General features: G+C 45.8%; 1 protein-coding gene across 3 annotated transcripts in view; it reads right to left on the bottom strand.

Moving 5' to 3' along the window:
- The window catches only part of RILPL1 (Rab interacting lysosomal protein like 1), a 28,060-nt gene extending 766 nt beyond the window's left edge, over positions 1-27,294 (bottom strand). The window contains exons 1-7 of one of the 3 annotated variants that reach the window (XM_053368518.1): positions 26,604-27,294; positions 22,092-22,242; positions 15,410-15,528; positions 14,587-14,805; positions 8,861-9,036; positions 7,286-7,378; positions 2,456-2,543 (exon numbers count right to left, since the gene is read on the bottom strand). In XM_053368518.1, the coding sequence (XP_053224493.1) occupies positions 2,456-2,543; positions 7,286-7,378; positions 8,861-9,036; positions 14,587-14,805; positions 15,410-15,528; positions 22,092-22,242; positions 26,604-26,903 (1,146 nt within the window). In that variant the 5' untranslated portion in view covers positions 26,904-27,294. The remainder of the gene's footprint in view (positions 1-2,455; positions 2,544-7,285; positions 7,379-8,860; positions 9,037-14,586; positions 14,806-15,409; positions 15,529-22,091; positions 22,243-26,603) is intronic. The other 2 variants (XM_053368517.1, XM_053368519.1) reach the window with 2 other exon arrangements.
- Positions 27,295-27,608: the final 314 nt, after the last annotated feature.

Below are 27,608 nucleotides of genomic sequence, written 5' to 3'. Positions count from 1 at the left end.
GGGGCAGTTTATGTGCACAGAGCAGGTGCCCCCAGGTCCCGGGTCCAAGGTATTTTGCCACCTGAGGCAAAGGCCAATATGGCACCTGTCTCCCATGTATAAAAGCTGACCAGATTGGCAGCTGAATCGTCCTTTGACAATGGCAGTAGACCAGTCTTCCACTGCACCCGAGGGCAGGATAGCTGGGTGGGGGGCCCCACAAGGCAGGCCGTATGACACATCCAGCGCTGTCCACTCCTCACCCCACACATTCTGCATCTGAGGCGGCTGCCTCACTCTGCCTCGTGGGCCAGGCCTCTTCCTCACATGCTCTCCCCGCAAACACAAGGACAGCTGAGAGGGGGCAGCGGGGGCAGGACCAACAGGCCCACTCCCCCCCCCCGGCATGCCATGTGATTATGGGCACATGGAGCAGACTATCTGGAGGGGGGCTTGTGATTTTGTACCAATTACCTCAAGTGACATTGCTTTCTGTTTTTACACCAAGTGAAGGAAATAAAAAAAGTGAACAACTAGGGAGAACAATATTTCAATGTTCTAATTATTATTACCATAGTCTGTGTGAAGGGAAAGGGATTTCTGTGCATTTTTTGAATTATCTATTATGAACACTCAATGAAACTGTAACTTGCCCCCTTCCATCCACTCCAGCCAAATTCTGCCCACTTAGAAACGAGGGGACTTTCCAACAGGCCAGATTTTGAACAGGTTTTTGTGACAAGCACAGATCTAATTCCAGCCAACTGAAAGCTGTTGGCAATTATCCTTATGTTAAAATTTTATTTGATTCAGTCTTGGGCAAGCAATTTCTCTGTCAGTCTCAGTTTCCAATTAGTAACATGGATTGTGGGGATAAATGCAGAGATTAAGCAAAGGGTCTCCCAATATACACAGTTCCAGTTATTTGTATGTGCAAATCCAGCCCAAATCCCCTCATTTCCAAAAACAGTTTGTTATACAGACTGGGAAGAAGTTGGGGTAGCTATTTGACAGGTGCAAGTCCAAAACCCAGATTTTTAAAAGCACAAATTCAGCAGTCAGTCAGAATTTGGGCAGTGTACACTTCACAGTTAGTAGCATTTCAGCACAATCCTGTGACATCTACTCAGAACCAAGACCCTTCAGTTGAATGGGGCTTAGGTCTCAGGTACATGAATTTAGGATTATAACCTGAATTACACTATGATCTTCTACTGGCAAAGCACAGTCCAAAAGAAGCGGAAGAAGCCAACCATCTTCTTTGAGACGGCCACAATTAAAATATACATTGAATTTAGAAGCAGGATAGAAGGGAACAGCCCAGGTGTCCTGGTAGCCCAAACACCTACAAAGTTGATGCTGGCACCTCCAAACTTGAGATAGGTCTCCAGCCATGACATACAAAGGTGAGCACCTGTGTTTGGGCATCCGTGTTAGCAAATATATCCTTTACTCCAATTTGGGATGGTCTGTGGGCATTACAACCAGGTTGTAAACCTAGGTTGCCAACTTGACAATGCTTGTTCACTGCTGTTTTGAGGTTTGATACCCATTTGAGTCTCATTACAAGCTGACGTGTAAGATGACAGGCTATGCTATCCTAACATTTGGGGCTTTGTCAGTTAAATCAATATTGCATATCATATTTTCACCTGTTGCGATTAAATTTTAAAATTAAAACAAAAATTGCTGTGATCTGTCAGTAGGCAGGTTTCAAAAGCAAGATTAAACAACATTAGTGATTAATATGCTCCTATCTAATAGGTCAACAATAGGTTCTTGTTTGTCTGAACACCCGCTCCATCACTGGCAAAGTACATGTCATGGATGCCTAAACACATCCTAGCTGCTGAATGGGAATGGCTCAGTATCAGAATGTTGAAAAAGTGACAATTCTACAAAGGCAGCACAATGCCAGCTGAACAAAGTAGGCTTATAAGTTGTAGCCAGACAAGCAAGGGAATTTCAGGTAGAGCACTGGGGGCTGGGGGGCCAAAGGGCCAGCAAGATGGTAGGAAGGACCTGAGTGTCATATATAATTTTTCAACCAACTGTCCACATATTTGCTTGGAAAACTCTCAATTAAAATTCCTTGTCTATTAAGCCAATTATTAAACCAGGGATGGGTAACCTGTGCCTCGCCAAGTATTGCTGGACTACAACTCCCATCTTTCCTGGCCATTGGGCATTCTGGCTAGGGCTGGTGGGAGTTAAGAGTCCAGCAACATTGGTGAGGCCAGAGGTCCCCCTTCTTGCATTAGAAGAAAGTGCAAAGGGGCACAGACTGCTTGGTAAATAAGCGGTTACATCATGCAGCAGAGGAGCATTCTGATTGGCCATCTTCAAAAAAAAGTTTTATGATCCCACAGTCAGCCAAGGAGAATACAGCCAAGGTTAAGGTGAGGAACAGCCACACATCATGCACAAATAGGAGAACAAAAACTCCACAGTAACCAATTAAAAAGAGAGTTCCTACAAGGGACATAAGTCTTCTTATTGGCTGCAATGTGGGATCATCAGGGATCAATCCGGCAGCTACCATAGGCATTATAGCTGTAAACATCCTGGTTGGGAAAGCACAGACACAAAAGAGAAAAGAGGCTTAAGTAAGAAATTAAAAGGTATTCAAGTACACACAAGCACAGGAGAGGGGGGAAGCAAATCAAGGAAGCCAGAGGAAACGACAGACACGGGTGCTGACTTACACAAAGGACAATGTTTTTACAAGGCGGGGAAGGGTCTGTATTGCCCCAGAGAGCCTCTGATCTCAAGGAGAGTCCTTCTGAATCAAACCAATAGAGAGCCAGTTGTGGGGGAGTGAGAAATGTCCTTATTTTCATCTGAGGAACGTTAGAGAGTATGAACATAGGACCCAACTCCTAGGGGCTGAGGTCACTTCAGCCCACCCAACAAAATACTGGAAGGGTCCAGCCCCTCCCTCCAGGTTGATGGGCATTGCCACTCAAATGGTGTGCATGACCGTGTCATGTGATTATGTGGGGCAGTTGGCACCCCTGCCCATGAATGTTAAAGTAGTGCAAGAGGGCTTGACATGTTTACTGCGGATGTGACCTTAGAGCTTAAGATACAAACAGGGAAAGACTAACTGCACCATGTCCTGCTTGTGAGTTCCCAAAGGCATTTGAGGGCTCTTGCACTAGCGGATGGTTAAGTTTAGTGCAAAAGAGGAATCCGCTGTACTAGCAGAAACTCATTGCAAAGTCTGTTATGCCTGGGGCTGCCATATGTCCAGATTTCCCAGGGGGCGGGATATCCAAAATGTGGAGTTTTGTCCTGGATCTTAGGCAAGTCAATGAAAAAATTGCAGCTCAACAATTTTGGGGTCTTTCTAAAAAAGTTGCTTAGCTATTCTTAGGCAACCGTGTCTCACAGGCACGAAACATTTCAGCAGTGTAGCTGCTGGAGTGTCGGGGTGAGAGAGTTCAAATCCCCACTTGGCCCCGAAGCTCCCTGGGTGACCTTGGGACAGTCTCTGCCTCTCACAGGATTGTTTCAGGGGTTAAATAAGGAGGGGGAGAACTGTATATGTCACCTTGAGCTCCTTGGAGGGGGAAAAGGTGGCATGTAAGTGCAATAAGTATACCACTGGCTTTAACTTAGTGCTGCATTGCACACAACCCATACATTAATAGCAAATTCATTTGCTGAGCGCCTGTCTTTATGTAGCCAAAATGGCACCATCCATGCACAAGACAGGAAATGCCAACAGGTTTGGGGGAACCCAAAGGTTTGTAGAAGTACAAACAAACATCTGTGGGAGAATAAAACTTCAGGGGGGCACAGAAAAAGCCCAGTGAGGACTGAGCATGTTCTCTATGCATGGATGGTGGCTGATTGCTGGAGTGGAATGGGACATCATGTTGGGACCTGGAAGGGGAACAATATCCCGCTGCAACCATTTGCTGCAGATGCCACTTGTTGCTGTTGATTAAGGACACAGCTGAGATCACCAGAGCACTTTTTTGCTTCTGACCTAAACACAGCTCCGAGACATTCCCAACAGAGCTGCTTCTGGGAGATACTATTATTAGAATCAAAAACAACACACAGAGTTGTTATTATTCTGAACGGGTTTTCTACAGTTACACAGCTTGGCTCGCTGGGTTGCATCAAGCCTCCCCCCACGTCATTAAACACACACACACACACACACACACACACAGAGAGAGAGAGAGAGAGAGAGAGAGAGAGAGAGAGAGAGAGAGGCTTTTGTCTGTCTTCTTTTTAAAGCCAGCACTGATCATCATGTCAGCAACAAACAAGTGACACAACCTTTGAAACAAAGGGCCCTTTTTGCTCAGTGTACAAAACGAGGTAGATCTGGCTTCTTAAAAAACAACAACCATATAAACAAAAATCCCTGCTCAAAGATTTACAATTTAAAAATTTCCTAATGGGTTTTTGCCTCCATTAATTTTTTTTGTCCATGACAGCGACACAGTCACTATCCTGTGTTAGCATCTCACATAGCTTGGGGAGCGGAGAGGGACGTCCCTCCCCAAAACACCTCTTTGCCAGTGCTCTCCACTGCTGAACCTCTGACACTAATTTAAGGAAAGGAACTTTTCACATACAAATGAGTAATGAATCAAAACTGGAAATTAAGCACACTTTTTTGGAAAGTTTAATGCTAGGAGAATCAATAGGACTTACTTTGGAGGAAATACGGTTTAGGATGCAAGTGCTAATGTGGAAAAAAAGGGGGTTCTTTTTTGGCACATCTAAACATTTGGGACAAAGCTCTCTCTCATATAGAGATTCAAAATGCAGTTTGTCACTTTGGACCCACCCACCACCCACCCACATTGCTGCTTAATCCCCTCTCCATAGTCTCAAGAGGAGAAAAAAACAAAAGAAAACAGAACTTCAAGGGAATTTATGCTAAGAACATAGTGAAGCACCACATGCTTACTGCAGTTTGGTGCTTGCCATTTTCTGAGGTAGCAGCACCAGTGTTTTCCAGGAAGCCCACACCCTGGCCCAGAGATTTCCAAGAGAGCTTGGCAGGCATCTAACTCTATGCACTGCCCGGCACTCACTCTTTTTGCACTACAGTACCAACAGATTTGGTGCCAGTGCATCCTGGCGTTGTCTTCTACTGGCAGGCAGAGCAGCAGGGCAGGAATGAGGAAGCCGTGGCCCCCAGGGGCTGCTGGACGGCCATTATCCCTGACTGTTTAGCCATGCTGGCAGGAGAAAAGTTGGAATCAAACCCTATTCTGGAGGGCTACAGCTTTCCCCCCCTTGCAGTAGGGCAGGGGTTGCCAACCTGGTGCCTGCCATGAGCTTCACTGGCACACCAAGGCAAGGGCCCTGGACTCTGGGCTTTCTTTCTTTTTAAGTTCATCTCTAGACCTCCTAGAAAGAAAGGTATGAAGAAGTCACCCTTCCGAGTAATTTCTGTGAAATGAACAAGGCTGCCAGTGTTTTTAGCCAATGAGTGAAGTTGGAACTGTGACGGGAAAGTGCACTGTTTGGACATGAGGAAATAAGAATCCCTGAGGTCCTAAAGAGCTGCTGCCCCCCCCCTTAATACATTTTTATTGTTTCTCTATAATCTTGCAAGCAGAAATCCAACAGGTCATACCTTTTATGAAAATACAATTACAGGGAAAGCTCCACCATGATTGCTCTCTCTCTAATTTCATGTTATTGCTCTGCCATCACAAGGCAACCATTTTGTGACTGGCGCCCCAGCACTCTCAAAATTCAAAATGTGCCCCCACCCTGGTCCAAGAAGGTTGGCGACCCCCGTTGTAGGTGATGACGCACACATTAAGAAAATGCGTGCTGCTCATTATTTACATAGCACTGTTGGTGCACATAGCACTTTTCGGAGTCCAAGAGGAGAGGTCTCTTGCCTTAAGGAGTTTATAGTCTAAATTTCAATGCAGGGGAAACAAAAAGAGGAAGCAGGTAGAAGGGGAGTCAAGAGGTAAGCAAGTGACAATATGCAGTTGTTTCAAGTACACGTTTAGGCTTGGTTACAGACTTTGCTGCAGAAGGGTCATTATTAATTATTATCTGTAATTTATTATTTGCTTCTAAGCCACAGTCTCAAGGCAATTTACACATAAAATAATTTAAAATGGTTAAAAACACTAACAATGAATACATTTAAAACAAGATTAAACCCCTAACAAGTGTTTAGGGCCACCTAAGTGAGGCTCACACACCAATGTGGTGATTGGGCAGGTGGGCAAATCACATGCTTCCTTGCTCTACCCACCACACATTAAAAAACAAATTCCTGCATATTAAAAAGTAGCTCACCAGTGAGAAAAATCTGTAGTTGGGTCTCATGGGAAAATATTCAGAGAAAGCTTCACGCTAGGAATAGCCAAGTTAGCAATTTGTTACTACTGACCCCAGGGGGAAATGTTTTGCTATGAGTTTGGTATGGGGGAGGAAGTAGGCAGAATGCGAGATCCTTCTCCCCCCTGGCCCCACCAGGCATAAGCCAGACTGGCTTCCTGTCTTAAGGTGATCGGCTGGGTGATGGGCCATGAAGAGAACAAAGGAAAGGGGGCTCAGTGTGATAAGACAAGTGGGTGGGGCTACTCCCTCAATGCAGAGATAGTTTGAAGGACAAAGCCTAAGTTTAAAGGTAGCACCTTAAAGACCAACTAAGTTAGTTCTTGGTATGAGCTTTCGTGTGCATGCACACTTCTTCAGATACGAAGAATCTGAAGTATCTGAAGAAGTGTGCATGCACACGAAAGCTCATACCAAGAACTAACTTAGTTGGTCTTTAAGGTGCTACTGGAAGGAAAAAAATTTTTTGTTTTGACTATGGCAGACCAACACGGCTACCTATCTGTAAGTTTAAAGGGGCATTGCTGTGACCTTGAAGAAGCAAGCTGGAGAGTCAGAGCAAAGTTTGAGAGCAATTTTGATTTATTCTTGAATCTATTGCACTTCTAGAGGAAGCAAGACCCTTATATATGTGTAAATAAACCATACATCAGACAGGGCACCACAGTCTCTGTTGTGTCTCATTCCCAAAGGAAACACGAACCCTGAGTAAGCACCTAGAAGCCCTGGAATCTCGCAGTACTCAGAGATTGGGGAGGCATGCAACAGTATTTAAACTGTGTCAAAATGAATCAAACAGATAAACAAAAAGAGGTGCGTTGTGGCATTATGGAGATTATTCAAAGGACACTGAGCACCATTCTTTCTCAGAGCATTTTTTAAAGCCCAGGGACCCCAAGAAGCACAGGAAAGCAAGTTTCTTTCCCCCATGCTTGGTTTAAGGCAGCCTTGGGAAGAGGAGGGAACTTACAGTCGTTTGATTCCAGATTCCTGCTGAGTGGATGGTTTTGAATGAATAATGGTTGTGGGTTGGGGAGACCTCATTTCTTCATCAGCCTCATCACTTTTAAAAAAAAGAACAGGAAAAGATATGAAATGTATACGTTAGATACCAAATACTCTCATTACACCTAGGAAAAATTAGTCACTCTACACACAGAAAGGAGAGAGAAAGCATACCTCTGTCAGTGCATATAATTGTGTATATAAATAAAGGAGCCTTAGTCTTCTTGTCCAACTGCCTGCTCATTGCCAGGTGCCACAAGCGTATCCATGACAGGCAGATGCCCAGTCTCTGCTTAGATACCTCCGGCACAGGTGGAGAAAAAGTGTGAGGAAAAGGGGCCCCATACAGTGTAGAGAAGGGATTCCCAAATTGTGGGAATGCTGGATGGGGCAGATATAAGCTTTATTCCAAAACATGTGGAGGGTACCACATTTTCAGAGGTTGCACCAGAGAGCCACTCCCAGTCAGAGTAGACCAGAACTTTCTATACTGTTTTGCGACATGTTAGTGTGTCAGATGCAGTGTGTAGGAGTGTCATGTGAACGCTCTTATAAGGGGTTAGTTTAGCTAGTAAAACTGAATTACTGTGTCTCAGAACAATAGGTAAAGGACCGACTCTGGGGTTGTGGCGCTCATCTTGCTTTATTGGCCGAGGGAGCTGGCGTACAGCTTCTGGGTCATGTAACCAGCATGACTAAGCTGCTTCTGGCGAACCAGAGCAGCGCACGGAAACGCCGTTTACCTTCCCGCCGGAGTGGTACCTATTTATCTACTTGCACTTTGATGTGCTTTCGAACTGCTAGGTTGGCAGGAGAAGGGACCGAGCAATGGGAGCTCACCCCGTCGTGGGGATTTGAACCGCCAACCTTCTGATCGGCAAGTCCTAGGCTCTGTGGTTTAACCCACAGCGCCACCCGCGTCCCACTCAGAACGATGCAGGTCTAAAAAGTGTGTCACCAAGACGAAATGTTTGGAAAACTATTGAGTAGACTCATCTGGGCTAAAGAAACAAACAGCCTGACCTGGTATAATGTAGGTTTACTGATTACTGCCTGAACATTCTTCCTTATTTTCATAAGAAAAAGGAGCAGAGAGAAGAAGAAGAAGAAGAAGAAGAAGAAGAAGAAGAAGAAGAAGAAGAAGAAATTGGAGGAAATCACTTGAAATATTCTTGGCCCTTTTGACTAGCGGTGCATTTAGAAGTGTACCTAGATGTGGTTGGACCCCAACTCCTATCAGCTCCAGACAGCATGCCTAATGGTCTGGGACAAGGGGAGTTGCAGTCCTACAACATGTGGAGAGCTGTAGGTTACCCCCAAGTGGCCTCACCCAAGAGAGCTCCCCATTCTGGCTCCACTCCATTTCCAACTAGTGTGGGCTTGCAACTGAAGTTCAGTGCTAGCACACACCCAAACACAGAGGAATTGAGCAGACGACTGCAGCCTCAACAGGACTGATCCCACTGAAAAGCAAACCGGCTTCAGTCCAACTGCTTCCACATAGAATCAGACTAGAAAGGAGCTGAAAGCAACAGCGCACCTCTTATAATACAGAAGCTCCTCTTGCAGCAGAAAAACTTTAGATTTCAGTTCATTTCTCTCATGCAAAACATCTCGCAGCTCTTGCAAAGTAAACCTTGGACGGTTGGGATCCTTCAAGTCCATGGCTATCTTCTCAGATTCTGAGATGTATTCGTCATTGTTTGTTTCTTCGGCCTGGGAGGAACAAACAAAAAATCCTACATCAATACACGGCTTGGGTCTTACTTACAAGTCGCTTCGACTGCATCATATTTTTTTCATAAGTAACCTAGGGCAAGCGTTTAATCTTAAAAACAAACAGCCAAGGCTGAAAAAGGAGGCGGCCAATGATGACGGTACTGGCTGTAGAGAGCGTGTGGTAATGTCATCTCTCTGCCAGGGTCTATTATACTCAGAGAAAGCTGGGAACAGCTCTAAGGAGAGAAAAGAGGCAACATCACCATAAACCAACAGACTATAGAACAGCGGAAGAAAGCAACCATTCCTTCTAAGGGTCTGTGCACAAACAGACCTGGCGCCTGGCTGTGGAAAACTGGGTATTGAAGCCAAATCTTCCCCACCATCTGAATGAACAAAAAGCCAGTCAGATGATAATAATAATTTACATTCTTAATTATGACTTATTGATGCATTTATTAATATTTATCTTTCATAATAAATGTCATATTTGTTTAACAATTTTTATATATTGCTTAATCAACAGAAACCTCCAAGCATTTAAAATAAAGCAGTACAAACTACCATATTTTTTGCTCTCTAAGACTCACTTTTTCCCTCCTAAAAAGTAAGGGGAAATGTGTGTGCGTCTTATGGAGCGAATGCAGGCTGCGCAGCTATCCCAGAAGCCAGAACAGCAAGAGGAATTGCTGCTTTCACTGCGCAGCGATCCCTCTTGCTGTTCTGGCTTCTGAGATTCAGAATCTTTTTTTTCTTGTTTTCCTCCTCCAAAAACTAGGTGCGTCTTGTGGTCTGGTGCGTCTTATAGAGCCAAAAATACGGTATATGCTGGATAAGCAAATACTGTACCCAGAAAGTATAGACTATATAATCTGCTTTTCATAGAACTGTAGTGTTGGAAGGGACCACAAGAGTTATATAGTTCAAAGCCCTGCAATGCAGGCATCCTTTTGCCCAACGTGGGGCTGGAACCCACAAATCTGAGATTAACAGTTTTATACTCTATCAACTGAACTATCCCAGCCCAGAATAGCAGTCAGAAGACATTTAAAATATCCATTTCACAATAATCCTAAAAGCCAACACATATACACCTAAACAATTCCTAGCACACACAAACCAATCTATAACACCAAACCAGCAACCAAAACCTGCAATCTGTCAAGGAAAACAAAAAAGGATGCCCACTCTACTCCTCAGCTTGGGAGAGATTCAAATTATCTCCTTGTGTTAAAAGAATTCTAAGGTCTCAATTATAGAATAAATATTTATAAATGCACACATATCTAAATATATAAACTGTTAAGTTGTGGGTGAACATATCAGACGACACAGCGATTCTCCAAACATCTCTTGTTTATTCACAGAACAGAACTGAACTGAAGGGTTCAGCCAGCCTGCTTATATAGAGCTCCAGTACCACGTAACTGTAACAACTTTCTGTAACTACCCAATCACTGAACGTCACTTTCGATCCCTTATTTGCATATTTGGACCTGAACTATCTACAGTATCCCCCAGCTGGCCCAGGGTGAGAACTTCAGTACATAACATAAACCATGTGTCTGAAATAGTATAGGAGAGCAATCCTGAAGCAATTTTGACTCTCCCAGTGACCTCAAATATTGCTCTGAAGTAAAGGAAACAAATGAGGAAAGCTTTCCCGTTGTCTTTTTGCTTACAAATTCTTCAGGAACTAAAGTATTAAACCATCACAAAAGAATGGCCAGGCTGCCCAGGCAATGCAATCAGCGACTATTATCAGGTATCCGGACAGACAGGATTTCTACTGTAGACCGCCTCCTATGATGTATGTATGACGATTTTGGGGTGGACTTTGGCTAAGGGGGTTGGGCAATGTCAAAAGTCTTTAAAGGTTCCTGCACACTTTTGTCCAGGGTCTCTCCCTCCTTGGAAGGAGGGGAGGAAACTCTGTTGCAACAGAAAAATAAATGTCTGCCTTGCTTTCCCCTGGATTCTGCCACCATCCATTCTTCTCTGACCGATCATGGACTTTGGGGACTCAGAGTCCCATGGGGAGTTGCGCAGCAAAAGTCAAACCCCAATTTTTTCATCAGTTGCATGTTCACATTCTGTTTTGGGAAACAAATCTCACATTTCTTTCTTCTTCCTTGGCGCACAGTGTAAAGTATTTTATTTTAAAAGCTATATACAGAGCCAGATTTAGAAGCAGACAACCCAGACGCCAACTGCCTGAGGCACCAGGCTCTGGAGTGCAGTACAGTAGTGTCTGAGAGAGGGCATTTATTTAGCAACTCTTCTCTTAACTGCTGAAATAAATACAAACAGTACAAACAGTTCAGGCCCACTTGTAAAGCTGGCAACCCTCAAGCTGTACAGAGAGTTTGTATTAATGCTAGTTTTTTTTTTTTGGTTAATTTGCAGGAAAGAGGCACAGCTCAGCAGTTCAAGCATCTGATATGCATGCAAAAGCTCCTAGCTTCAACCCCCAAGAGATCCAGGTATGACTTGCAGAGAGCCCTGCCTGAAATGCTGAAGAACTGGGGGCAATCTAAACAGCACTGACCTAGATCAGGATAGTCCGGCCCACGAGACCTCATTTCGCTTTACAGACAGTTTTTCCGGGTCATGTGGCCAGCATGACTAAGAAACGCCGTTTACCTTCTTGCCGGAGTGGTACCTATTAATCTACTTGCCCTTTTTGGCGTGCTTTTGAACTGCTAGGTTGGCAGGAGCAGGGACTGAGCAACGGGAGCTCACCCCGGTGTGGGGATTTGAACTGCCAACCTTTTGATCAGTGAGCCCAAGGCTCAGTGGTTTAGACCACAGAGCCACCCGCGTCCCTCAATAGTGTATATTAAATAATATTAAATATACTGCAAACACTAATTTATGATACGGAACACGCCACTGTGGGTTGTGAAAGTGCATCCCGCACGGAGCACGTTTGCAACCCGAGCGTCCACTGTATATAAAAAAGAGCAAGTACTTTTAAAGCAGATGCAGAGGCCAAGCCAGAACTGAGATTGTGGAGGAGGAGGAGGAAGTGGACAATCAGGCCCACAATCTGAACTGGTTGTAAGTAAGAAGGCAGTTCACCCTGATGGGCCACCCTTCACTGGAAGATAGAGCGGTTAGAGTGTCAGGACAGAACAGGACCCAGGTTCAAATCCCTACTCAACCATGAAGCTGATTGGATGATCTTGCGCCACTCACTGCCTCTCAGCCTAACCTCCCTCACAGGCTAGTTGTGGGGATTAAAAGAGGAAGGGGGAAGAACTATTTCCACCATCTTAAGCTGCTTGGATAACAGGTGGGATATACGGTAAACGCAATATATAAATCATCTAACTACTATAGTGTCCTGCTTGCCCTACAGCTCCCTCACTTGAGATTTTAGTGGGAATTGGTTACATTTTTAAGTCTCACCTCGGGAACTTTGAGAGTTAGAAACCTTTTAAAAATATAATAAAAAGAGAAAGGATGTTGCAGTTAATGCCTAGTACCAGATTTTAAATACTGTACACCAGAGCTTTCTGATGTGTGTGTCAAGACACATTAGGGTGTCGGCTGCAGTGTGTAGGTGTGTCATGTGAATGCTCTTCTAAGGGGTTAGTTTAGCTAGTAAAACTGAATTACTGTGTCTCAAAATGATGCATGTCTAAAAAGTGTGTCACCAACATGAAAAGTTTGGAAACTTTTGCTGTACACTGTATGGTTTTAGTCAAAGAATCATGTAACCAACCACTCCAGCTCTGTTAGCAATGTAATATTTCCTTCCAAAGTCACTTTTTCTGCAAAGCCACTTTATTTTGAAAAAAAGTTTCACATTCTAAGCTCCCCTCAAGTATAAAATAATGAACCTCCTGAGTTATTAGGGGGAGAAGGGGGACAGGCTGTGTCTAAGCAAGGAATCCTTCACGTACCACAGAATCCAGTGCTTGGTGTTACATATGATACCTTAAGAAGTCTTGTGTTTTGTTTTTAAAAAGATCTGTGTGGGCTGTTTCTTTTAAAATACCAAGCTCCTAGTCCTCACTGTTATGCTGACAACTTCCCTTGCACTCCTTGCATCGCCTACTTCCTTGTTAGGAAAGTAAATAGAAACATTTGCATACATGAAAACACAAACAGAATTATGCATTAATATTTAAATTTGTTCTGCACCCACAATTTGAATATCCATTGAGGAATTAGTACTGGGAGCCCCTTCATGGCATTTACTTCTGCTTCACAGATAAGAGTTCACTGTCAGCTTTTGAGCCTCAGCCATAAACATGAGAGGTAGACAATAGTCCTCAATCTCCATAGCATCTCAAATGTTTCAGATGAACTCATGCATTAAAGAAACTAAAATTGCACTGCAATGGTGGTGGGGGAAGGGAACATTGGATATGATATTGGCTCATGGGACACAATCTTAAAATAGATCCCAGAGTCGCTCCTGCATTTCATCCACCCCTCCAAAATAAAAATCAATTAGCCGTTCAAGTGAAACGTTAAGAATTCAAACTATTTTGACTACAGCCCTGCCAAAGGCCTGGGGAACCTGCAGTTTTCCAGATGTTGCTGGACCACAAATCCCATCATACCTCACCACTGGTCATGCCGCTCAGGGCTGATGGGAGCTGCAATCCAACAACATCTGGAGAGCCACAGGTTCTCCACCCCTGCCCTCCAGGATCAGATAAAAAGGTCTACCCCCCAGCTGCCAGCTTCTCACTGTGGCAAAAAAAAAGCCTCCAGGAAGCCCCCCAGGAGGCCATACAGACAATAGCCCTTGCCACTGTCCCCCACCCGGCCCCAACAACAGACATTAGGAAATATGCCGTGTATGATTTTGGGGGATACATCTATTGACTGTGAGTTTGCCACACCTACTTGACTACTCAGAGCTGAGCTGCCACCCCCCCCCCAAGTTCAAAGGGATTTACTCCGGGTAATTACAGGCTTAATTACGCATTATATGAAGGAGAGAAGAAACATTGTGGTACATCTGCAGCAGCACAACCAGACGCCTTCATCTGCCCCAGCTGCAACAAAACAGGTGTCTTCTGTATTGGTTTCTACAGCCACAGCGGAAGCTGCCACCTTCCAACCGTTCAACTTCACCCCCAAAGGCGCCCTCCCCTCCACTGTCTCCCGAGACAGACAGATGCCAACAATTAGGGAAACCATGGCAATTGAAGTGGTATGAAACACACACACACACACACACACACACAGTGGTGCCTCGCAAGACGAAATTAATCCGTTCCGCGAGTCTCTTCGTCTTGCGGTTTTTTCGTCTTGCGAAGCATGGCTATTAGCGGCTTAGCGGCTATTAAGGGCTTAGCGGCTTAAAGAAAAAGGAAACGAACTCGCAAGACGTTTCATCTTGCGAAGCAAGCCCATAGGGAAATTCGTCTTGCGGAACGACTCAAAAAACGGAAAACCCTTTCGTCTAGCGAGTTTTTCATCTTGCGAGGCATTCGTCTTGCGGGGCACCACTGTACATCATACTTATGTTTATATATACACTGTATAATATTATATATGTTTCATGGAGACAGAACCAGGGCTTACCTGGATTTCTTCTCCATTTTGACTTGGCTCTCCCTGCAGTTTTTCTCGGAGCTTTCCGAGCTCAGCCCTCAGGGCTCCCATCTCTTGTTCCTTGGTCTGCAGGTAGGCCTCCAGCTCTACTTTCTGCTCAATCAGAGCTTTTCCCTGAGCCTCCACAACCGTGATCCTGTGGCGAAGGTCGTGGTTGATTTTCATTAACCTGTTTTGCTGTTGCTGAAGCTGTGAGAGAAAAGAAAGGAGGGAGGGAGGAAGCTGATAAACCGCTGCAATTATGGCCCCATCTACACTATACAATATAGAGCAGTATCATTTCTTTTAAGTTGTTGCTTTGCCCCAATAATCCTTGGGAAGTGTCAAGAGTGCTGGGACTTGTTAGGATACTCCTATTCCTTTCATGGAGCTACAATTTCCAGAGTGGTTTAACAATCCCTCTTGCCAGGAAACTGAGAATTTTAGCTTTACTTTAATTTAGTACTCCCACATCCCTCCCTGTCCTCAGTTCAGGAAAGCAAAAAACATTAGCAGACGCATTCTAGCCAAGGAGGGTGCAGTGCAGAGCTGGTAAAGGGGTTGGGTCAGAGGAGAAGATGTATGGGCTTCAAGGGTCAGACAAAGAGGCCTGGAGGACCGCATTCTGCCCCTGGGGCTGAGTTTCTCCATCCCTTTGGACACAGGAGCACCATTATCTACTAATAGTCAGGGATAAGCTGGCCTCTCTGAATTTGCTACATATCAAAATAAATGGATTTAGATATTGGGGCCTTTAAAAAAGTTACTTGGCAGTACTTTGGCATTTATCCCTAAAGGGATGAAAGAGACTTACAGCTTCTACATCCTCATTTTTAAGACCAAGTTCACGGTCCTTTGCTCTGATTTCATCCCTTTGTTTATCTACTACTTCCTTCAGTTTTTTCATCACTTGCCTTTCCCTTTCAGACATTCCTGGAAAAAAAGAGAGAAAGAGTGATAGGAGGCTGCAATTGCAATACTGCTCCTGTTAAGTAAACATAATTGGTTGTTGAAAATACATAACTAAGGTAAACATTATTCCCCCCCCCCCGGCAGGGCTCCTGCACTTTTTATCAACTACATGACAGGCAGAAATTCATCAGGTTAGGGCCATCCAATAGGGCAGGGATGGGAAACCTTTGGCCCTCCAGATGTTGACGAACACTAACTCACATCAGCCTCAGCTAGTTTGGTCAATGGTGAGAGATGATGTGAGCTGTAGCCAAGCAGGATCTGAAGGATAGCCAATGTCGTGCCCTCCGGATGATATTGACTACAACTCCCATCAGCCTCATGCAGCATGGAGGTCAGGGATGATGGGAGTTGTAGTCCCACCATACCTACTACTCATTCAGCCTTTATTTCCATAATTTAGACAACAAAACCATAAGAGAAAAAACATCAAACACTGGCAATTCCAATATATTAAACACATAAAAAGTATAAAAGACTCAGTAGCCGCCATTAAGTAAAATTAAGTAGTTTTAAATTTGACTTTTAAAATCTTGGCTACTAGCCATGGCTACTCTGCCTCCATAGAGACCGCAATGCCTCTGAATACCAGCTGCTGGAAACCAAAGGAGGGGAGAGGGCTCTTGGGCCTGAATCCTGCTTGCTAGTTTCCCATAAACATCTGGTTGGCCATTGTGAGAACAAGATATAAGGCCAGATGGGCCATTGGTCTGGTCCAGCAGCCTTTTCTCATGTTCTTGAGGGGGAATGGCATGGAGTAGGAAACTATCATAGCTGTTGGTACCCTGAACAGAAGCACTCCGCACTGCAACATCTGCCTGCAGCTCCCATGTGTAACAGTACCTCTCTTCCATTACTAAGCTTATTTGCTTCTCAGCCAATATTAACGACTACAGGGATTTGTAGATGCCTTCCAAACTGACCACCTAGTTTTTAAAAAGTGTTAAAGCTTAGAAAAATAACCCTAAGGGCATAGTTTAAGCATGCCCCCCTAATTCTTCCAACCATTAAGAAAAAATCTCCATTTTAAGTTCTCTGCATTGCAAGATTTTCTTAATTTTGTTCCTCCCATTTTGGTTTCTGTTGGGGAGGGGGGCATATGCATAATCAGACTCCCAATACCTTTCTAAAATTTCCAAGCAACAAGCTAAATCATATCCTGAACCCAAACTAGGGATGTCTGTACAAAAAAATAAGTCTCACCACTGAGATTGTTTCTTCCTCTCTGCAGCTCTACTGTGTGAAGTCTGTGGTGGACCTTAAGGATTCTCTAAGCAGGTGACTCCACCCTCCACATCAAAAGGATGCTCAGAAAGCACCTGTGGTAATGAAGAGCCCTCAAGGCAAGTAGCCTCTCCAATTCTGGAAGCTGCATTACTTGCTGAGAAGCTCCTGGTGCGGTTCCTGCTAAATTCTGCTAAGGTTGCATATTTTGCTGCCTAGAAAAAGATCAGAAACCTGCTTGCTTTGATCAGATTTACTCATTTATTCTTGGCACTAGATTAAAATGTTTTTCCCCCACACATCTGAGCATTAATTTTTTACTTGCAATAATTATTATTGTGTGTATGTAGGTATGTTTTGTGTATACACATCCCTTTTGGGGCTATATGTGGTAGTTAGGGGATGGAGAGATCGCTTTTATGGTCTGATTGCTTCAAATTGTGCTTTGCTTGGACTCTCTCTCTCTCTCTCTCTCTCTCTCTCTCTCTCTCTCACACACACACACACACTTATTTGTAAGCCATTTTAAAACACTTATTTAAAGCAACTAATAAATACTATTTAGTATGTAACCCAAATTAATTCTAAATGTTGATTCAGCACAGATGTACAGAATGGCATTGTGATCAATGCTCCTCTGCCCCTGATCCTATACTCATTTGTTTAGCAGTAAATACCATAGGCTTACAATTTGTTTCCAAGGAAGGGTGTGCTGTAGGACTGCTTATAGCTCAGTCGCCTGCTTCTATGCATTTTTATTCAGAAGCCAGTCCCATTGAGTTGAGTGAGGTGGACTCTTCAGAACGGTAGCCTTTCATTTCACTGCCTTTCCTAATCGTGGTTGGTAACCAATGGATTGAATTTTCACCTCTTCATACAAAAAATATGTCCAGGGCAGCTTACAGCTCAATATGAAACAAGGCATTCCCTGCCCTCAGGCTTCCTAATCTAACAAGACATGACACAAAAGGAAATGGGTGGGGAGGAAAGAGGAAATAAGCAAACTCAGGCATCAGTTGCAAGTCCTTTTAAAATAGTCTAAGATGGAGAAAAGCTGTATTTTAGTGGTGGAGTACAACAGGGATGCGGATGATGCTGTGGGTTAAACCACAGAGCCTAGGACTTGCCGATCAGAAGCTCGGCGGTTCGAATCCCTGCGACGGGGTGAGCTCCCGTTGCTGGTCCCTGCTCCTGCCAACCTAGCAGTGAAAGGACATCAGAGTGCAAGTAGATAAATAGGTACCGCTCCAGCGGGAAGGTAAATGGTGTTTCTGTGTGCTGCTCTGGTTTGCCAGAAGCAGCTTAGTCATGCTGGCCACATGACCCGGAAGCTGTACGCCAGCTCCCTCGGCCAGTAAAGCGAGACCTAACGGTCAGGGGTCCCTTTACCTTTACTTACAACATTTGCATGGAGAAGACCCCAGGTTCATTCCCCAGCATCTCTAGGCAAGGCTGAGAAAGACCCCTGGCCTGAAAGCTGCTGTCAGTCACTGTAGGCAGAGCCTGGTTCACACATAATCCTTATCTATGAGTTGTCCCACAGAGAATCAAATAAACCATGGCTTGTTCCTTCAACGTTTGTTTTGTTTTCCAGATGCCCTTGCTTTGTACCTTTGCAGTTTGGCCAACCCACCCCAGGCATTCACCAAACAAACCATGGTTATTGGGTTAGCATGCTTAAAAGCAAACCAAGGTTTGTAAGCCACCAACAAACCATAGTGTTGGATTGTGGTTTGTTGGCTGCAAACATAACAAACTGGTGGGCTGGGTTTATGCATAATGTAGAGTCAAGGCATAGTTTAATAAACAACAATGTAAAGGGTTGCAGCTTAAATGTTCTGAGACATTTCATGGACTGATGACACAGTTCTCAGCATAGCTACCTAGAAATATGCCCTATTGAATTCAGTGGGTCTTACTCTCAGGTAAGTGGGGATAGGCTTGCAGCTTGCCTCAAAGATTGAGAACTTGTGGCTTACAGAGGCTCATGACTCCATCAACCCCAGCTAGCATGCCTAGTGGATCAGAATTGATGGGATCCTAGTGGATCAGAATTGACGTTGTGCTCTTATGAGAGCTTGCTTCCTCAGGCCAAGGCCCCACTAGTCCAGCATCATGTTCTCACATAGCCCAACCAGATGCCTATGGGAACTGCCAAGCAGGACCTGAGTGCAACAGCCCTCTCCCTCTCCTGTGTTTCCCAGCAACTGGTGTTCAGAAATATTACTGCCTCCGACCTTGGCGGCACAGCACTGTCATCAAGGCTAGCAGCCATTGATAGCCTTGCCATCCATAAATCTGCCTAATTTCTTTTGGAGCTGTCCACACTGGTAGAAGAAGAAGAAGAAGAAGAAGAAGAAGAAGAAGAAGAAGAAGAAGAAGAAGAGGAGTTTGGATTTGATATCCCGCCTTTCACTCCCCTTCAGGAGTCTCAAAGCGGCTAACAATCTCCTTTCCCTTTCTTCACCACAACAAACACTCTGTGAGATAAGTGGGGCTGAGAGACTTCAGAGAAGTGTGACTGGCCCAAGGTCACCCAGCAGCTGCATGTGGAGGAGCAGAGACGCGAACTCGGTTTCCCAGATTACGAGACTACCGCTCTTAACCACTACACCACACTGGCTCTCCACACTGGTGAACATCACTGCCTCCTGTGGGAGGGAGTTCCATAGTTTAACTATGCACTGTGTGTGACTTCCTTTTCTCTGTCCTGAATCTTCCACCATTCAGCTTCACCGAATGTCCATGAGTTCTTGCCTTTTGAGAGAGGGAGAAAAACTTCCCTCTGTCTACTTTCTCTGTGCCATGCATCATTTAATACTCTTCTATCACACTGCCTCTTGCTCACCTTTTCTCCAAACCCCAAATGCTGCAACTTTTCCTCGGAGGGAGTCTCTCCATCCCCTTGACCATTTTGGGGGTTGTTTTCTGACCCTTTCCCAACAATACCCTTTGTGAGGTGAGGTGCCCCAAACAGTACACAGTACCCCAAATGCAGCTGCACTTGTTACCCAACAGCACCGGGGGAGGGGAGTACAGTGGTACCCCAGGTTACGGACGCTTCAGGTTACAGACTCCGCTAACCCAGAAATAGTGCCTCAGGTTAAGAACTTTGCTTCAGGATGAGAACAGAAATCGTGCTCCAGCGGCGCAGCGGCAGCGGGAGGCCCCACTACCTAAAGTGGTACCTCAGGTTAAGAGCAGTTTCAGGTTAAGAACAGACCTCCAGAACAAATCAAGTTCTTAACCAGAGGTACCACTGTACAGGTTCCACCCCACCTGGGCAAAGTGGCTGTTCTCTAGGAGAGATGCAATAACAAGGGGAGCAAGTAAGGGGACAACCTGTGGCCGCTGTGGAAGTTCTGTTCTGCTCCTCTGCTGACCTAGATCCTGACAAAGCAGGTGCTGCACCCACGGCTTCCCAAGAAGATTCTTTCATATAAAAATAGTTTTATGTGAAACATGACGCTGGCAGCTCAGTTCTGTGGGTGCCGTGCAAAAGATCTGATGGTGCATGACTAATTCCACCAGGGCAAGCTGCACAGGATTCTGCAGGGTTGTCTGGGATTTGTTTACCAAGGGATGTCATGGAGGTAAGACAGGAGCCATCACCCTCATTTCATGTTTCAGCCCACACATCTACTTCATATTTTGGAAATTTGTTTTGTCTCTTGCTGTGTGTTTAGACATCCTTAATTTATCATAACCAAATTTTGCATGAGGGTTCCTGAAATCAAGAAGCAAGTTTTCATTTATATTTCGATATGATTGGACGTTGCTTTGAATCAAGAGGGCAGACTGAACTTTTCAAAACTTCACTGATTTTAACAACTTATTTCAAAACTGTGGGGGGTGGGTTGTTTCTTAAAATTCCTGAGCAACACTGGCTATCAGGATGCTAGTATTTAATATTGGAATCATCCCGGAAACTTTTATTTTTCAAAGCTATTAATGATTAAAAAATAATAATAATTTTCACCCAGTCGATTTGGCTGGCAGTAGATACAGCACTCAGCAAAAACAAGCTGTACTTTACACAACACGGAGTTAATTTATGGCTGGACTGGGAACTGTGCAGCCCTGTAATGTTGCTGGACTACAACTTCCAACTATTAGCTCTGCTGACTAAGGGACAGATGGGAGTTGTGGCCCTTTGGATGTTGTCAGGCTTCAGGTTCCTCAGCCCTGATTTATGGAATTTGCTGCCACAAAGGCTGGTGGCGCCACTTGCCTTCATGGCTTCAAGAGCACCAATTGGTGGAAAGGTGGTATAGAAATGTAAACAAACTAATAAAAAGGGACTTGGGCCGCTCCTCCTCAAATCTATCAATTCTTAGCAATGCAATGGAACCTCTGTGGTTGGTGAATAGTGAATAGTGCTTGCTGAGGCACACCAGGGAAAGGAGGGCTGTTGCTTCCATGTCCTGCTTGTGGACTTCTCTGAATTAAGAATTTGACTGGGCACTGTGGGGAGCAGGATGTTGAACCTCAATGGACCTTTGGTCTGATCCAGCGGGCTCTTTTAAAATTCTCTCTCCTCAACAGCACCCAAATTTCTAGTCAACAAAGGCAATTGTTATAAACCAGAGGTGGGGAACCTGCAGCTCTCCAGATGTTGCTGGATTAAAACTCCCATAATCCCTGACTATTGACCATGCTGGGTGGGATGAATGAGTGTCAGAATCCAACAACATCCTGAGGGCTACAAGCCTCCCTGGTATAATTACGTGGGTCTGCATGACCAATACTAGCCCCACATGCCAAGAGCTCAAATCCCTTTGTTTCCCCTCCCATTTAATTGACTATCTGGCCTGAGTGCATTTAATTACTATAGTTATTACAGGTGATATACAAGGAACTGCAACAAAAGCCATTATTTTCCCATGTACTTCACTCCTGTGCACCTGAGGTTCTGCACAGTATCCTTTGCCAGCTGAGGTTCAGCAGGTGAGCAAAAAAGAAGGGCCTTTTCAGTTGTGGTGCCCATAAGCCCCAGCCAGAATAGCCAATGGTCAGGGCTAATGGGAGTTGCAGTCCAGTACCATGTGGAGTGACACAGGTCCCCCATTCTGGTTTAAAGGTGGTGAAAGTCAAAACCAGGCATTTGAACCGGTCCAGGAAACCAAAAGGAAGCCAGTGAACTTGTCATACAACCGGAGTCATGTGCTCCATACAGACTTATGTCAGTACTTTTTGCCTGACTGCTGCCATCTCCTATACTTTCCCAAACAGTTTCTTACTGAGTTTCAGGTCAAATGAACCCAATGCTGTCAGCAAGAATCTCTGGCTACCCCACTTGCCTTCATGCTTCTGGAACTCTTCTTCCGAAAAGTTGACGTCCTTGTGGGAGAGATTGGTCATCAGCTGCTTATTCTCTTCCTGAAGCTGGGCGATTTGGGTGAGGAGATCTTGGGCTTCCCCTCTCCAAACATCTTCCACCAGCTCTAGCTCCTAGAGGGTGAGATTGCATACCATCACTTTCAGATCCCGGACAGTCAAATGTCTCCTGTTCAATGGAAGGGCCAGATCTTGCTAGCTATAGCATCTTTCCATGCAGAAGGTTCCAGGTTCAAAGCCCTGCATGTCCAGGTAGGACTGGCAAAGACTGCCTGTCTAAAACTCTGGAGAAATGCTTCCAGACAGTGTAGCCACCCCCCCCATATTATTGGATTACAACTCCCATCAGCCTCAGTTTTCAGGGCTGAAAGTGAGGAATGTTGGAAGCTATAGACCAAGATCCTCTGGAGGGTCACAGGTTCTCCACCTTGGTGTAGACAATACTAGGGTTGATGGACCAATGGTATAAGGCTGCTTCCTACATTCCTATTTTCATACGGAGGATCTTGGAGGCACGTGAATCAGCAAATTTTCCTGAGGCTCAACAGAGCTGGCCTTGGTCAATGCCTGAAGACACCACCTCCAAGCTCTGATGTACATTGCCTTTAGTTCCACAACAGAATAAAGATAAGGCATAAATGCAATAAATAAATATGAAAGTTTAAGGAACATAGTAGGAACTTAGATGCCTTATGCCAGATCAGATTGCTGGTCCATCTAGCTCACTAAAGTGGTGGAAGCTGTGTCCTTCTAGATCAGCCTCCCCTGACCTGGTGCCCTCTAGATGTTTTGGACTACAGCTCCCATCAGCCCCAGTCAGTATGACTAGTAGTCAGGAATGATGGAAGTTGTAGTCCAAAGTGTCTGGAGGGTAGCAGGTTGCTCCAGATCTTGTTGGACTCCATCAGCCCCAGCCAGCATGACCAATGGCCAGAGGTGATAAACCAACTGTAGACCAACAACAGGCTATCCATACCCTACCAGCACTGACTAGTATCAGACTTTTGCAGTTTTAGACAGGAGTCTTTCGCACTTCCACATGGAGATGCCAGAAACTGGACTTGCAACTTCTCCCTGCAAGGCAGCTGCTCTGCTGCTGAGCTATGGAGCTATTTCAATTTCCTGAAGACCCTGGTCTGCACCTGCAGAGTAAACTGACAACCAAGGCTGAGATCCCAGCTCCAGAGGAAGACGTGGAGTGCTTTGTGAAGGAGAAAACCAGAGAAAGATGCTTGGTGGGGCCTCAGGAAATGTTTGGGAGAACATATGTTTGCCAGCATTCTTCTCAGCTCTTGCTCCTGCGACTGAAGTCAGCGTGGAGAACCTCTGGCTCTCCAGATGTTGCCCGGCTCCAACTCCCATCAACCCCAGCCAGAATGGCCAATGCTCAGGAATTATGAGAGTAGCAGGCCAGCGACATATTGAGGGCTGCAAGCTTTACCAAGCAGCTTGATATATAGACATCAGCGGATGTTGATGTTTACCTCTTTGCTATTAAAAAGCTTTGTTGGTAGATCTCCACTGCTCTTTAAGGCACAGAGACATGCCATCTTCTGGTCAGCTGGCAACCACACTTGGCAAGCCTAATATAACTGCTTTCCCACAGTGCAATATGATCAGAGAATGTTGGTTTGCTACTGGTTTACGTTTGTATTACTGTCACCTTCCTTAACCCATTTCGTCTTTATTATTATTATTATTATTATTATTATTATTATTATTATTATTATTTATTAAATTTGTATACCACCCTTCATCTGTAGATGAAGGCAGTTCACAGCATAAAAATTCAAGACAAAAACACAAAATGCATATTAAAAACAAGAACAAACCAATAACCCCCTCCCCAGCTTTTATCACAGGAGGAGGTCTTAGTTATTGCTCCTCTAGCCATGCTCCCTTCCCTTCCCACCCCCTCTTCTGTTATTGCTTTAAAACCTGCTGAGCAGGAAGGAATTTTTAAGCACTTTTTGCAGTGCCAGTAGCAAACAAAGCCCATGAGGAAACACACCAGCAGGCCGTGGATTGGGGAGAGCCATCTTTCTCTCTCCCCCCCCCCCCACTTCTCCATTCTGAGATTGAAAGCAACACACAAGGGAGGATCTGAGAGGCTGGATTAAGGAGGGAGGGGTGCCTGGTGCAGTTCCCAAAATAGGACACCCACCCCACCAAATGCATTAAATAAGGTACCATAAAATTAAGTCATGTGGGTTCTTAAAGACTTCCAAATGGATCATGGCATAAGCTTTGATGGGCTATGAAAAAATATTCTGATCATGTGCAGTTTCATAACTCTCAGCAAAACGCAAACACATTTTGCCAACCTTGATAAACAAAAATAACTGAGCATGTGTAGTTTTACATTTAACACTCACATAACTCATTGATGTTTTCACTGGGCCAGGCACCAACTCTCAGCCTAACCTACCTTACATGTCTGTTGTGAGGATAAAGGACGACCTGGTGTAATTGCCCTGAGATTATCCTGGGGCTGCTGTTGTTACCCAAAGCTATACACCCCAATATTTGGAATCAATGAATTCCAGAGAATTACAATTATGCAGTGCCTCTCTGCAACAGTTACCTCCATCCACCAGAGTTGACAGCCCAGCTATTGTTGCACAATTTATTCTGGGCAGAGAGAGAGAGAGAAGTGAGTCAAAGGCCTGTGATCTTTTTAGTGGCTGGTGACTCTATTTTAGCCTCTCGTTTACCACTTTAATGCACAACCAAATCGGAGGCTGATGTCAGCTCAGAGCATAATTCTAGGAGAACTGAATGGGTACAGTGGATAAATTAATACTCCCTAATTCCCATCCCATATCCTTTCTTATCTCTTCATCTCTTTTTCCTTCTTCCTAGGGCTCTAACATAGTCCAAGCTCAGCTTGCAGAACCTCAAAGCCCCAGAACTTGTATTTGAAGCCAGGGATCAACTCTAGAGCATGTAAAAAGTAGGACTCATAAGAAAAACAACTTGAGTGCCTCTAGGCAAGTGCAGAGTACAGAGCTAGGCTGATGGATGCTTAGAATGCTAAACTAAGCCTGGGGAGACCCAAGTTTAAATCTCCCCTCAGCCATGAGGCTCACCTTCGGCCCATCACTATTTTTCAGTCTGTCCTCCCTGACAAGATCATTGTGAGGATAAAATGAGGAGAAACATATATGTGCCAAGAGTTCCTTGAGAGAAAGGTGGGATATAAATGTAATTAATAAAAATAGTAAGAATCTGTTTCATCACCAAATAACCTCTTTTCTGGTTAGAATCAAGTGGGATAGGAATTCTGCCTCAATGAGTGCCAGGAGCACCTTAATTTCTAAGACTGCAACTATATCCCCACTTAATTTCAAGAGTTAATCTCATTGGGTACTTTAGCGTAAACTTGCATAGGCTCAGGCTAGTAAGTTTGGGCAAAGTGAATCCCTTTTTATTTTAAATCTGGGCTGCAAATTGTTTTATACTGCCTCTATGCAAATAGGGATTTCCAATATAGTTTTATTGTTCATTGCTGGTTTTAAATAATACTTGTGTGTTTCATATTTTTGTTTGTAAGCCACCCAGGCAATATTTATTGATGAATACCTAATCAATGATGTGCTAAGTGGTTCTGAGGCAGAAGTTTATCTGGAAGTTTTTAACCTGAATTGTATCCAGATATGTTTGGTTGGTTGTTTTAAAGATTTATATCCCACCTTTCAGTTGAATGATGTTCAACTGTATGAACAGGGTGGCTAGTCAATGGTGATTGAATGGCATTCTGCCCATGTTCAGAGACTCGTCTCATGTCAGACATACTATTCCACAGTAGGAAAGGGAGACCTTTTTTCAGCCTGAGGTCCATATTTGCTTCGGGACAACCTTTTCGAGGGCCACATATGTTGCCTTTGTAGAGCATTGAAGGCTAGTTTCTACACAGACTTCTCTCTATCCACCTTCCCGGTACGCAGAAGCCATTGTCACCGTTAAAGGACACTTTCCAGCCAGGCAAAAATAGGGTCCTGGGGGGGAGAGAGTGTGTTCTTTAGAGAGAGTTCTGGGGGCCTGGCAGAGAGGCCCGAGGGGCCACATTTCCTCCACCCCTCTTTAGGAGTAAACCCCATCCTTGGAAAGAGTTACAGGGAAGGGAGGGGCTCAAAGGCTTCCTCGGGGCTTGGCGACTTTCCCCCTTTTGCTTTGGGGTCAGCAAATGCTCTGCACGGATTCCACCCACTTCCGTGTAGAGGATCCTCAATCCTACGACGCCCTTTTCCCGCGAGTAAACCACCGATCCCAGCAGGACTTAAATTCTGAGGAGTAAAGAGCAGAAAGCAAAAGCGAGCCCGGGCACCCGAGGCGGATGCCGCGAAGTCCTCCGGCACCAGCGCGCCGCGCAGCCGGGTCCCTGCCTCGAGGACCGCGCACGGGAAAGAAGGGCTGCCTTGCCCTGAAAGCGAGCCCCCCTCCCGGGAGAAGCCCCGATCCCCGCCACGGCCGACCTTCTGGTGCTTCCTCTCCTTCTCGATGCGATCCACCCTCTCCAGGCGGAGGCGGTCGAGCTCCAGGCGCAGCTCCTCCGTCTCGGGGTTGAGGTGGTTGCGGCTGACCAGCAGCTCCAGGATCTCCAGCACGCGCACCACTTTGGGCATCAGGCGCCCGATGGCCTCGCAGCCGTGCTGGTCGATCAGCCGCTCGAACTCCTGGCCCACCGCCGAGGCGATGTCGTACACGTCCATCACGGTCAGCTCGGCCACGTTCTTCTCCAGCGCCGGCGAGCCCAGGCCGGAGACGCCGTCCATGCCTGCGCCTGCCGCTGCCCGCTTGCCCGGCCCAGGCTCCCTCCCAGGCGGCGGCGGCCAGCCAGCCTGCCTCGCGGGGCACCGGAGCGGCCTTTCCCAAGGACCGGAGAGCCGAGCCCGCGGGCCGCGCAACTTGCAAACTTCTCTGGCTTCGCGCCGCGGCAAAACTTAGCTAGAGGCAGCAGCTCGGCGCTGGACACCCGCGGCGCGACCCCGACTCCGGCCCCTGCGGAGGTCCGGCGGGCATCCTGGGAAGAAGACGGAGAGGGCGAGAAGCAAATCTCGGTCGCCGCCGAGCCCCAGACCCCTCCTCCTCCTCCGCCGCCGCCGCCTCCTCCCTCCGCTCACTTCCAATATAAACTTGAGCTTGTGATCAGGCCGAGACGGAGGGAGGAGGAGGAGGAGGAGGAGGAGGGCACCCGCCCCCGCCCCATCCAAGCTGGGAAGAACAGCTGGGCTGGACTCGGGAGCGGCTCTGCGAGGGGATCGGGAATGGCAGCGCCGAGGGATGAGCCAGTCCCGCTCCCCAGGATGGGTTTCCCGGCTCCTTGGTTTGCCTGAAGCAGCGGCCCGCCAGATGTGGCCCGGGGAATCCTCCCGGATGTTCCAAGGAAGCTGAACGGGGGAAGAAGATCCCGGGCAGGTGAAGGAAAGCGGCTCTTCACCCCGGAGCCGGAGGCGCGCGCCATCCTGGGCAGCTTTACA

The sequence above is a fragment of the Podarcis raffonei genome, chromosome 16 (genome assembly GCF_027172205.1).
Source record: "Podarcis raffonei isolate rPodRaf1 chromosome 16, rPodRaf1.pri, whole genome shotgun sequence".
Classification (NCBI taxonomy): Eukaryota; Metazoa; Chordata; class Lepidosauria; order Squamata; family Lacertidae; genus Podarcis; species Podarcis raffonei.
This window is presented reverse-complemented; position numbering and strand designations above follow the sequence as displayed.